The sequence below is a fragment of the Saccoglossus kowalevskii genome, chromosome 5 (genome assembly GCF_978046115.1).
Source record: "Saccoglossus kowalevskii chromosome 5, keSacKowa6.1, whole genome shotgun sequence".
In the NCBI taxonomy this organism is placed as follows: domain Eukaryota; kingdom Metazoa; phylum Hemichordata; class Enteropneusta; family Harrimaniidae; genus Saccoglossus; species Saccoglossus kowalevskii.
In genome coordinates this window covers 33,016,499-33,029,164 of record NC_140645.1, presented here as the reverse complement: position 1 = coordinate 33,029,164, position 12,666 = coordinate 33,016,499, and the positions used below count along the sequence as shown (strand labels likewise).

Genomic DNA, 12,666 nt, shown 5'->3' with positions numbered 1-12,666 from the left:
TCATAAAGCTCTATTGAGATCTTAAAACTTGAGGCTATGACGTCAAAATGTGAATAAGGACACACAAAAAGATATAAAATTGTCTTCAAATGAAATTCGTCTGCAAAACCAAATTGATAAACAAGTAGACAAATTTCATAAGTCGAGCGCCCTCAGTTGGTGTAGAACTTCACTGTCTCAGATATCCAGGAAGTAGAAATAAAGTCAAAATTCCCAGCGTTTCTGACCTTTAAACCAGTACATCCTGGATAGCTGCTGACACCACTTTCAGTCATTCTCAAACTGGAAATGTTTGAGGGCGCTCGACTTATGAATGGGGTCTATAGGTTGGCCAACATTGATACAGGGCAGACAGTCACTTAAACGTTTAATCTAATATATCTAATCTGATATTTTAATTCAAAAACACTAATAAAGGTAAATGAATGAGTACCGCTCCATGGTTGCCGTTACGTGTTCAGAAAATTGAATGCAATATAAATTATCAATAAAAAAGAAAGAAGACTTTATTTAATTAAGGTGTTATATATCAGCAAAGATTGCGTTTTTTCCGGTCTTGATGAAACTTGTACATCTGATCTGGTGTGAAATAGTTAATTGCAAAACAACTGATCGTATAGTTACATTGTCTATCAATGCCAAAACCGTTCACAACAGTCGGCACGAGTTCTACTTTTTCAGAGAGTACACCCATGTGGACATCTTCCCACAATAAAAGAGGTGTCTCTTGAGCAGCTCCCCATAATCTTTGGACTACATCGATAGACATAATATATGTATGTCCCTCCACATAAGAAGGAAAGACGTTACGAGGCCAGACCTCCACAGGGGTGTAGTAATCACTTTTGACTCGCCTATCTGGCTCACTTGATTGAATAACGTAACCGCCATAAAGGTTGGATACAGAGGCAATCTTTATGTACATGATGATATGATGGTAGTACAAATATGTTCCGTCATTAGTTCTGATTACGTAATCAGCATCTTTACAATATACAGCTGCCCAATGCAACATAGCGATGGTTTTTAAAGTGTCGTTATATAAATGATCTTGGAAATTGTAGATAACGATATCGTTATGTAAATTAGCTTCTTGTCTAATTAGATCTTGTTCAGTAAAGTTCCTAGTCATGCCCAGAACAAATACAGATACAACCTCAACACCCCGCCCTCCGTGCGCTTTCCCCCATGTGCTTCTGATAGCATTCCTTGCTCTAAAGTTTCCAGGAAGACTTGCGATCATAACGAGAAGCAAGACTCTTGAATTGAAATTGGTACATTTGTCAGGGGGAAACTGCAATTCCCGGAATGAAACATCAATAGTTATCTTAGAATACAGAAAAGGCGCGAAATCTCGTTTCTGTAAACCATCACTAGTGCAGACGATATCGTGGGCTGAATTCAATTGATACCAACATCGATAAAGATCACGTGGGTGCATTTTATGACTAGCTATGACGTCACGGATATCGCAAAGTGTTCTAGCAGCTCCTGCTATGTCAAATCTGACGTCACGACGTGGATACACACCCACCTTCTGCAACATCATACCAATGAACACATCTTCGTTAACGATCCATTTCGCTTTAAATGTGACAGTGTATAGCATCCCAACAACGTCCATTGACATGATATAACAGGGACCAGCGTTGTAGGAAGGGAAAAAACGATCTGGCCATCTTTCAATGGGAGTGTAGTTCTTGTGTCTCGGGTCACGTACAGGCATCTGCCAACGATAGGTTCGACCCCAAGAAAATTCTGTGGTAGGCGCATAACGAAGTGTTGAAAGGACGTTACCAATGTTAACAAATACGTCATCGTCTACTTTCATGAGGTAGGTAGCCTGCGTACAGTATGTCCATATCCATTTCAACATAACAACAGTTTTCAGAGTCAAGTTTCTATAATTGTCATGGATGCTGGTTTGAATTATGTCATTGAATTGGGCATTTTCAAAAGATACTTTCTTTTGTATCTTGGTATTTTGTGTATTTCCCAACAAAAACATGGCGACAAAATGGAAATTCTGATACAAGGTATTCGGAAGCCACGTCTCTCTTATCGCTCTCCGATGCTCAAAATTTTCCACTAAAGATACTACTATGATCAGTAGGTCGATTTGTTTGCCATTCTTCTTGCAAGCATTTTCATTTGTTATTTTAAAATCGAATAATTCTGGGTGAATCAACTCATCGTCCATACACGACATGTTGCCACTTTGTTGCAATTGATCGTAAGTTTGTATCATAGCTTTCGGACTATGTACATTCCAAGTAAACGAATCGCGCATGTAGCATATATCTGGAATGCCGGGTAAAAACCGCGAGAGAAAATGTGAATGTTGGTGAGGTACAATAGACAATTCCTTCAGTATCATGCCGAAATATACATCGTCCCAGATAAACAGACGTACACGTGAAGACGCACCAAATGCTTTAAACGCAACATCGACTGACATAATGTATCCAAAATTATCCGGATAAGGTGGGTAGGTCTCTTCGGGGTAAACCTCATATGGTGTGTAGTACGTGTCATTGGGATTCCTTGACGGTGAGGATTCTTCTATTACGTGACCGATTACCAAATTTGTCTTTTTGGTGAATGTATTTCTTAAGAACTCTACTATGTTGCTAGTGTGGACATACGAAAACGTTTTACTCATCATTACATATTTTGTGTGTTGGCAGTACTTGGCCACAAATTTTATGGCGAGTAAAGTTTTCAGTGTCTGATTTCTAAAGGAATCCCCGAAACTGCCCATTAGAATATCTTTATAGCGATTATTCTCTTCGTCGAGATGGTATTGCGCTTCGATACTGGTAGGTTTTCCTAAAACGAAAACATAATCAACGTATTGACCTGCAACTACGTGATCTTTTCCCCACGTAGAACGTATTGAGTTGCGATAACTTTCTTCACTTGCAGTGGTAATGATCATGATAAGCAAAAACAAACCTTTCTCGTATTGCGTACATTTATTTTGAGGGTACTTTACAAAGTCTATGTCGCATGTTGGATTCATGACAGCGTTCTTCTCAGTGCAAAATGAACTGTCATTCCACGTATGAGAAAATGGAGTTGGATGATACTGATATTCAATGTAATTGTTGCACTTCTGAAACTCGCCATTAAAAACGCCACGACTAATGTAGAGCATATTTGCACCCTCGAACCCCTGATTAGCTAAGACTGAGTGAAGCTTGCAAATTCCTTCGAAATTTCTACTTATTTTTTGAAAGTTAAATCTCTCGTCGTGTGTTGGCGCAATTCCAATTCTATGTAGAGCAATTCCTACATGCACATCTGGAAGGCTGAACATTTTATTTCCGGTTAGAGAAAATTGTACCAGTTTCTGTAGAACGTCGACTGACATGACGTAAAACGCGTCACTGCAATATGGCGGATAGAAGTCGTTTGGCCACTCGCGCATAGATACATACCATTGATTGTTTGGTTTTCGAATCGGCTTATTGTCAAAAAAGACGTGTCCGGTGACATAATTAGATTGAGGGGCATTGATGAGATGTGCCACTATATTTCTGACATTTACAAATACGTTACTTGTAATTTGCATGACGTATTGAGAAGATTGACAGTTGCTGGAAACCCATTGATATGCATTTACACGCTGGTGTGTAACATTGCTACTATGGCCGTCTTTTCCAATCAACATGTCTCGATGGAGTTCATTCTCGTGCAGAATTGTTTGACGTTCGCTTCTACTTCCTGGGTCACCCGTAACAAACCAATACGTAACACGCCGCCCGAACACAGTCTTTTCCCGAGCCCAGACGAGACGAGAAAACTTTCTGTAGTCATAATGTGTCGGTGCGGTAAAAATCAGAATCGTTAGATATACGGGCAATTCGTTTCGTTCGCGATACTCGCAATTCGAATGGCTTGTCCAGAAATTATTGGCACTTCTTGAACTCGTGTCTTTTTTAGTAAAATTATTCCCAGCGAACGACATATTTCCGAATGTCGGTAGCAATTTACTTATGCTAATTCCTTGGCAATGCGTTACATTTTTCTGTAGTATATTCCAATATTTTCTGTGCATATATGCCGTAAAATGGTGTGAAGCAAGAGCATGCCGCAGAGTACAAGCTGATCTATAAAACCCATACATGTCGTAATGCAAATGCGAATACGGCGCAATATCCAATTGTTCCGCCAAGATGCCTATGTAAACGTCCTCCCATTTGAAAACGTGGCGTTGCTCGGAAAACAGTTTAAATAATTTAAGCGCCACGTCAGTTGATAAGATATACGAGGGCCCCGTTGCGTACGGAGGGTACTTCAATTGAGGCCAGATCTTAGACGGCGTATACCATTTTTGAGATAGGCTTTGTATCGGATAAGTACCCATCCTCACGTCTCCCAAGTACAAGTTGTGTCTGGGAGACAATTTCAAAAAATCGACGATGTTTTCATAGTTCAAGAAAACGTCATCATCTACTTTGATGACGTAGTCAGCTTGTTGACAACGCTTAGAAACCCAATGTAAAATCGTTAGCGTTTTTATGACTAAATGTTCATAAGATTCTATAAAATTATATTGGATTACATCCCCGTATTTCTCGTTCTCGCCGTTTAGTTCTTTTTGTATAGAGAGGTCACGTGCCTGGCCCATGAAGAACAAGGTTTTCACACGACTACCGTTTTTCGTATACATTCCCCATGTCTCACGAATAGCTTTTCTGATCTCAAAATTGTCGGGATACGATAAAACACCAACAATAATGAACAAATCAGACATGTTTCTAAACTTACAAATGTTAGGATGATCGATATTTATAAAAGAAAAACGCCCATCAATAGAGGCGTCACTTTCAATACCCATAACACGCCCTCTATTGATAATAATTGAGCTTGCGTTTTCCACTTCGGGAGACGTAGAGTTGTCGCAGACTATAAACTCTCCCCACTTATGAAGGAACCTTAAAAAATACATCATTTGTTTTTGATGAATGAAGTGAGAGGTCAAGACATTTTTTATCGCGCAAATAGTGCGACTTTTACCAAGACTGTCAAATCTGTTATCGTGCGTTGGTACGACGCCAATTCTCTGCAACAATATGCCCATGTAGACGTCTTCAAATCGAATCGTTTTTGTCTGACGTGCAGACAAGAAAAGGTCGTGTACTACATCACGTGACATGACGTAAGCTGGTCTGTTTGGGTAAGGTGGGTAAAAGTCGTAAGGCCATTCGTCATAGCTCACATACCACGTAGTGTTCTCTTGGCGTACAGGTTGTGTGTTCTCATGAATATCAGCTAGGACGTAACGCGATCTCGGAGCGGCGATGAGAGTTTCAACGAGGTTATGCAAATTGACTAATACGTCATCGTCGACTTTCATGATGTAATCCGCACCAGGACAAAAGTAGGTCGCCCATTTCAGCATTAGCACAGTTTTCAGAGTCTGGTTATAATGGCTGTCTTCAAATTCAACAATCACAATATCCCGAAATTTGTAATTTTCTTCAACAATATTTTGATTAACAGTGGATGAAGCGGTCTTCCCTATAATGAAAATATGCACTATTAATTTTCCAAGAACATGGTCGTCTTGCATTCTAGTGTTTCTAAGAAGCTTCCTCGCTTTCATGTTCGCCGCCGCTGAGGGCGTAATCAGTGCGATGAATGGTTTACCAACACCGCATTTATCAAAATGATTGGTTGTGAAATCGTAATTAAAGTTGTTCACCGCTATAATGCTGCCAGTTTTAGCGCCATACGCTGAGCTTAGTATTCGCCAACATGAGTACATTTCGAGTACCGTGAGCGGAGCAGACAACACCGCTACATTGGAGTCACATATCGGCGGCTGGCGCGTGCGAGAGTGAAAAACATCATCGTTGATTATGGTAATGTTCAATCGTTCTAACACAATGCCGATAAAAACGTCTTCAAACGGAAATGGCTCAACTTTTAAAGCCTCGTCGGCGACACGAACAGCGACATCGATTGACATAACATAAGACGGTCCTTCCATGTAGGGTGGATATGTAGTTTTATTCCATTGTTCGTAGGTAACAAACCATTTACTTGCAGTTTGTCTGATAGGTTTACTGTTGATCAATGCCCTACCAGCTGCCACGTTATTGGATGGTAGTTGTGCCAAGTACGACCATAGATTGTCCGGCAGTACTAGAGTGGAGTCGTCAACTTTAAGTATATACTGTGTATTCCTGCAATACTTTGATATCCACTGAAACATGGAAATTATTTTTAAGGTAGTATTACCAATACTGTCAAGTAAATCCAATTGCGCAATATCATTGTACGTCACACTTTCACGTTTGACGTCATGGGCAAGGATGATGTCATATGACAAAAAGAAAATTACAACTACTGTGGGATTACGATCGTTCAGGGCATTGGCCCAAGTCTCGCGAATCATTGTTCGACGGTCATAGTTCTCAGGAAATGACGTCACAGCAACGACAAGATTGCTGCTATTTTCCTTGCGTACATACTCAGGTTTCGTGAAGTAATCGATCTCATCCGGTACTGCGATTGGTAAACTCAATAATCTGGTCTCCCTCCGTGGTGTCTTGTAATTGGTGGAATCAAACTGATAATGTCGTGCGTAACGGGCTTGGTCATGTGACCTTACTTCTGTGCTTGTATTGGTTGAGTAAAATAATATGAGAGAGTTGAAAACTGTGAATGCTAGCAAAATCCTGGAATACCGCCGGAATATGTGAATAAGTCCTTTAGCCATGTTGAAACACAATCGTCTGTAAATATTTGAGTCACGTGTATAGCTGTGCTATCCTTCCAACTGAAAGATAAACAAAAATGTTGAGATGTTGAAAACAAAGGTTGGTGGTGGTTTGAATGTAGAGTTCAGATGGCGGATTTTGGGGTTGCTGTTAAAAAAGCAAGCAAGCATGGGGATATAGAGTGGCAATTTTTTTGACATACTAGGCATAGTGGTCGTGACGTCAAATGAGGGATGGAGTATATAGAGTGGCAATTGTTTTGACATACTAGGCATAGTGGTCGTGACGTCAAATGAGGGATGGAGTATATCGAGTGGCAATTTCTTTGACATACTAAGCATAGTGGTTGTGACGTCAAATGAGGGATGGGGTATATAGAGTGGCAATTTCTTTGACATACTAAGCATAGTGGTCGTGTCGTCAAATGAGGGATGGGGTATATAGAGTGGCAATTTCTTTGACATACTAGGCATAGTGGTCGTGACGTCAAATGAGGGATGGGGTATATAGAGTGGCAATTTCTTTGACATACTAAGCATAGTGGTCGTGTCGTCAAATGAGGGATGGGGTATATAGAGTGGCAATTTCTTTGACATACTAGGCATAGTGGTCGTGACGTCAAATGAGGGATGGGGTATATAGAGTGGCAATTTTTTTGACATACTAGGCATAGTGGTCGTGTCGTCAAATGAGGGATGGGGTATATAGAGTGGCATTATTTTTTTGACATACTAGGGATAGTGGTCGTGTCATCAAATGAGGGATGGGGTATATAGAGTGGCAATTTCTTTGACATACTAGGCATAGTGGTCGTGACGTCAAATGAGGGATGGGGTATATAGAGTGGCAATTTCTTTGACATACTAGGCATAGTGGTCGTGACGTCAAATGAGGGATGGGGTATATAGAGTGGCAATTTCTTTGACATACTAGGCATAGTGGTCGTGACGTCAAATGAGGGATGGGGTATATAGAGTGGCAATTTCTTTGACATACTAAGCATAGTGGTCGTGTCGTCAAATGAGGGATGGGGTATATAGAGTGGCAATTTCTTTGACATACTAGGCATAGTGGTCGTGACGTCAAATGAGGGATGGGGTATATAGAGTGGCAATTTTTTTGACATACTAGGCATAGTGGTCGTGTCGTCAAATGAGGGATGGGGTATATAGAGAGGCATTATTTTGTTTGACATACTAGGGATAGTGGTCGTGTCATCAAATGAGGGATGGGGTATATAGAGTGGCAATTTCTTTGACATACTAGGCATAGTGGTCGTGACGTCAAATGAGGGATGGGGTATATAGAGTGGCAATTTCTTTGACATACTAGGCATAGTGGTCGTAACGTCAAATGAGGGATGGGGTATATAGAGTGGCAATTTCTTTGACATACTAGGCATAGTGGTCGTGACGTCAAATGAGGGATGGGGTATATAGAGTGGCAATTTCTTTGACATACTAGGCATAGTGGTCGTGACGTCAAATGAGGGATGGGGTATATAGAGTGGCAATTTCTTTGACATACTAGGCATAGTGGTCGTGACGTCAAATGAGGGATGGGGTATATAGAGTGGCAATTTCTTTGACATACTAGGCATAGTGGTCGTAACGTCAAATGAGGGATGGGGTATATAGAGTGGCAATTTCTTTGACATACTAGGCATAGTGGTCGTGACGTCAAATGAGGGATGGGGTATATAGAGTGGCAATTTCTTTGACATACTAGGCATAGTGGTCGTGACGTCAAATGAGGGATGGGGTATATAGAGTGGCAATTTCTTTGACATACTAGGCATAGTGGTCGTGTCATCAAATGAGGGATGGGGATATAGAGTGGCAATTTTTTTGACATACTAAGCATAGTGGTCGTGACGTCAAATGAGGGATGGGGTATATAGAGTGGCAATTTCTTTGACATACTAAGCATAGTGGTCGTGACGTCAAATGAGGGATGGGGTATATGGAGTGGCAATTTCTTTGACATACTAAGCATAATGGTCGTGACGTCATATGAGGGATGGGGTATATAGAGTGGCAATTTCTTTGACATACTAGGCATAGTTGTCGTGACGTCAAATGAGGGATGGGGATATAGAGTGGCAATTTCTTTGACATACTAGGCATAGTGGTCGTGTCATCAAATGAGGGATGGGGTATATAGAGTGGCAATTTCTTTGACATACTAAGCATAGTGGTCGTGACGTCATATGAGGGATGGGGTATATAGAGTGGCAATTTCTTTGACATACTAGGCATAGTGGCCGTGTCATCATGAGGGATGGAGTATATAGAGTGGCAATTTTTTTGACATACTAGGCATAGTGGTCGTGACGTCAAATGAGGGTTGGGGTATATAGAGTGGCAATTTCTTTGACATACTAGGCATAGTGGTCGTGACGTCAAATGAGGGATGGGGTATATAGAGTGGCAATTTCTTTGACATACTAGGCATAGTGATCGTGTCGTCAAATGAGGGATGGGGTATATAGAGTGGCAATTTCTTTGACATACTAGGCATAGTGGTCGTGACGTCAAATGAGGGATGGGGTATATAGAGTGGCAATTTCTTTGACATACTAGGCATAGTGGTCGTGACGTCAAATGAGGGATGGGGTATATATCCTGAAAAGTGTAATCAACAACATTTTAATGTCGCCAAAATTATTGAATAAACATCCAAAACACTACCATGTATTACACACACAAAATAAAAAATGCGTATTACATAGTAATATCGTGCTGATATTTTGTCATTGTAAGCGCAGCCTGAAGTTTGTCCAAAGCTTCTGTAGGCTTATATAGTGTCCGGTGATTGTCGTAAAACGAATGATTCACTTTAACATGCTTATGTCTGTATTTTAAGAATTATTGAAAATCCACCTGAATTGGATTTAAACATCACGAACGAGTCACACACAGAGTTTGCGTGAAATAAACCACAATGGCGGCAACAAATTAGCATACAAGATGATCGCAATGATACATTTGTATTCAGTGTTATTACTGCAATACTAGTAGTTCCACTTTCAACATTCCACCGTTTCAAATTCTCGGACTGTCAAATTATATATTCTCATATTTGTTCTTTGATCAACGTGAGCGCACTTTATTACCACCATAGTAGTAATAATTCTCGCCTGGGACTCGAATTGTTACACAAATCCACCGGTAACCACTCGTGTCTACTGACGTTAACCTAACAGAAAATATCGTGGGATTATTAGTAATCAGCCGGCCAAACAGAGTAAATTAGTCAATAAATCAGATGCTATGAGTTTAGGATTAAAATACCGCTGAATAATATATTGCTCTTGCAAAGTGTCGCAAAGATTAGGTATTTCAAGTTCTGATGATAACTTAATCACTCAATCAATTTTCACTATAGTTACCATGTAAAGTCGGTATGGTCCGTCGATAACGCATTATAGAGAGATGGCAGTCAATGGAATTACTGTAAAATGACTAATTTTCACTGGGTTTAAATTTCACTGATTTACCATTTCAGGCATATTCAGTGGGTTTTAAATTCACGGTTTTGTCATTTAGATAATGTGTTCTATGCTAAATTTTACATATTCACTGGGTTTTAAATTAGCGCATTTTCCAGTCAGCGAAATAAGCTAAATTAAAACCCAGTGAATAATTACCCCCTTTACAGTACTTCGGATGTGAATGCGCCCTCTGTGGTGGTAATAGTAAATAATATACTAGTAATTCATTTCTTTTTAGATGTTGGTAACGATACTATTGGTTTGTTACTAAGCTATTGATGAGGAATTGTAACTTTGTGCTGTTATACCTAGATCATCGGGTTTATGAGTCACTACATAGTCTTGTAACGTATATAATATAATGTATATTTTGGTCCTGTTTAATGAAAAATTAAGTTTGAGATACACAGCGTTATGACTCCAGGAAACTCACACATCCAATACATACGATAGAATATATAGTTTGATTAGGGTGCTGAATGCGGTCACTGGAACGTATCAACCAACGATTTATTGACGGAGAAAAAAATCCATTTCGCTTCGTCCAAAAGCGATGCACATCGAACACAAGAATTGCGCAATTTATAAACAAGATGATATACGCAATATAATGATACTGCGAGATCTCGCGAGTTACTTGAAAGACGCGCGCCGAACGCTGCTGCAAAAATCGAACGATTTGATTTTGAACTCGAATTTACTAATTTCGTAGCTCACATCGAAAGGCCGATCTTTGACAGGGTAATATAGCGTTTAGATACCCTTACTTCATCGAGATTGACCATCATCAAATATGTACAGTATATTATTAAGCATGGGAATATTCCCCGAAATACTTTCGTGTTTGTCGAATCCCAGACGATGTTTGTTGCTACTACGACGCTTGACTTTTGCTTGTCCTGTTTTAACACTCGATTTCACGTATAACGCGGGATCTCGCGGTGAACGGAAAATGGTCTATTCCCACTCGTGCTCACTATTAGACAAATCACGTGATTTATACGTTGTCAATAATTGTGTGTCCCCCAGCACATAAAGAAATTTTCCGCTATAATTCGAAACGTTGGGGGTGTCCGGGTATTTCCCTGTCACAGTACAGTTTGTTAGTAAGTGATATCTGAATACAAATTTAAATTATGTTCTACTTCTTGTTGTTATCCTGAACAATAAAGCCAAAGCAATAAAGTAATTTAATCAATATAACAATTACAACAACTTCAATTTAATAAACGCAGATTTTAAATTAAAAAAAATATATATATAAAAAAATATTAAAAAAAAAATAATTAAAATTGAATAAAGTAAAATAAAAAATAAATGAATAACTAAAATACAAAGGCAAAACACGGGAATTGAATAGAGAGGAAACTAATTAAATGACGTAAAATAAATGCTGTGTGGGCATGTACTGGTCCATCACAAAAGTTGTACATGCGAGTCAATGTTTCCCAAATTTAAAAGGAAACGGGCCAGGATTACAAACCACAGCTTCGAGCATTAGACGATAATTAATTTTCAGCGGTGGACATGATTTTCATACGGGTCTAGTTTGTGTTTTCGTGAATATTTAATCAGGATGCATATATAATTTCATCATTGCGTGACAGTTTCTGACTGCGTTGATACAGTGCATACATAAACGAAACATATCTCATACTCACCAAATACTCCACAGAAGACTCCTGTTAGACTTTCTTCTGTACGTGAAGGTTATAAGAATTGATATATGTAAGTCTGAAAAGACAGAATAAACCATACAGCATAAATGCATCCGAAAAACGCACTATTATGTCGAATGCTTTTTTAGTAGGTAATCTATTTCATTGTATTCGTCTTCAGCGAGATAAACTGATAATGCGCATGCGTGCAGAGGGTTGTGGGTAGAAGACACGCGAACGCATACGGGTACCAATCATAACTAGCGGATGGTGGGTGTATAATTAGCAACTGTTGAACACTAAGCCCGCATTATTACGGCCAGGTTATAAAATTAGATTATCTTTACTGAGACTGACTTGCATTTCGAAATGTACGTTTTCGTCAAAATACAAAATTGCGATGACGAGAAATCTTCCCTTATTCTTTTTGCTAACGCTTAGGCCATCAAGCACTAGAAAGCTATGTGAATTAATCTGTCAGTGTCGAATGCGAGATGGCACTAGTTATCACGTGACAACGGTGCATACCATTTATAGTTGAGTACGATAGAGTACGGTAAACGTCATCATCGTATGCGTAATGGAACTGTATGCGGTAAATAAAATCGTGTATTAGTGCTACAATTACTGCAGCTATACGAGGATTTCTAACTCAATATCAGTTACGCGAATAATGCAATCACATTGACACACTTTTTCGCAATAATATATTTTTGTCGTGAATTTATGGAACCCAGGTACAGGTTGTGTTATTGGACATCGTCACTTCGCACGAAAAACACTT

The 12,666-nt window shown here is 39.5% G+C and overlaps 1 protein-coding gene across 1 annotated transcript; it reads right to left on the bottom strand.

The window, feature by feature from the left end:
* Nucleotides 1-366: 366 nt before the first annotated feature.
* LOC146746075 (uncharacterized) lies at nucleotides 367-6,730 on the bottom strand. The gene has a single exon (XM_085498941.1). The coding sequence runs from the start codon at nucleotides 6,728-6,730 to the stop codon at nucleotides 530-532; it is 6,201 nt and encodes a 2,066-aa protein (XP_085355067.1). The 3' UTR covers nucleotides 367-529.
* Nucleotides 6,731-12,666: the final 5,936 nt, after the last annotated feature.

Coding starts and splice junctions, on each gene's coding strand:
- LOC146746075 (XM_085498941.1), bottom strand. CDS start 6,730: ATGGCTAAAGGACTTATTCACATATTCCGGCGGTATTCCAGGATTTTG.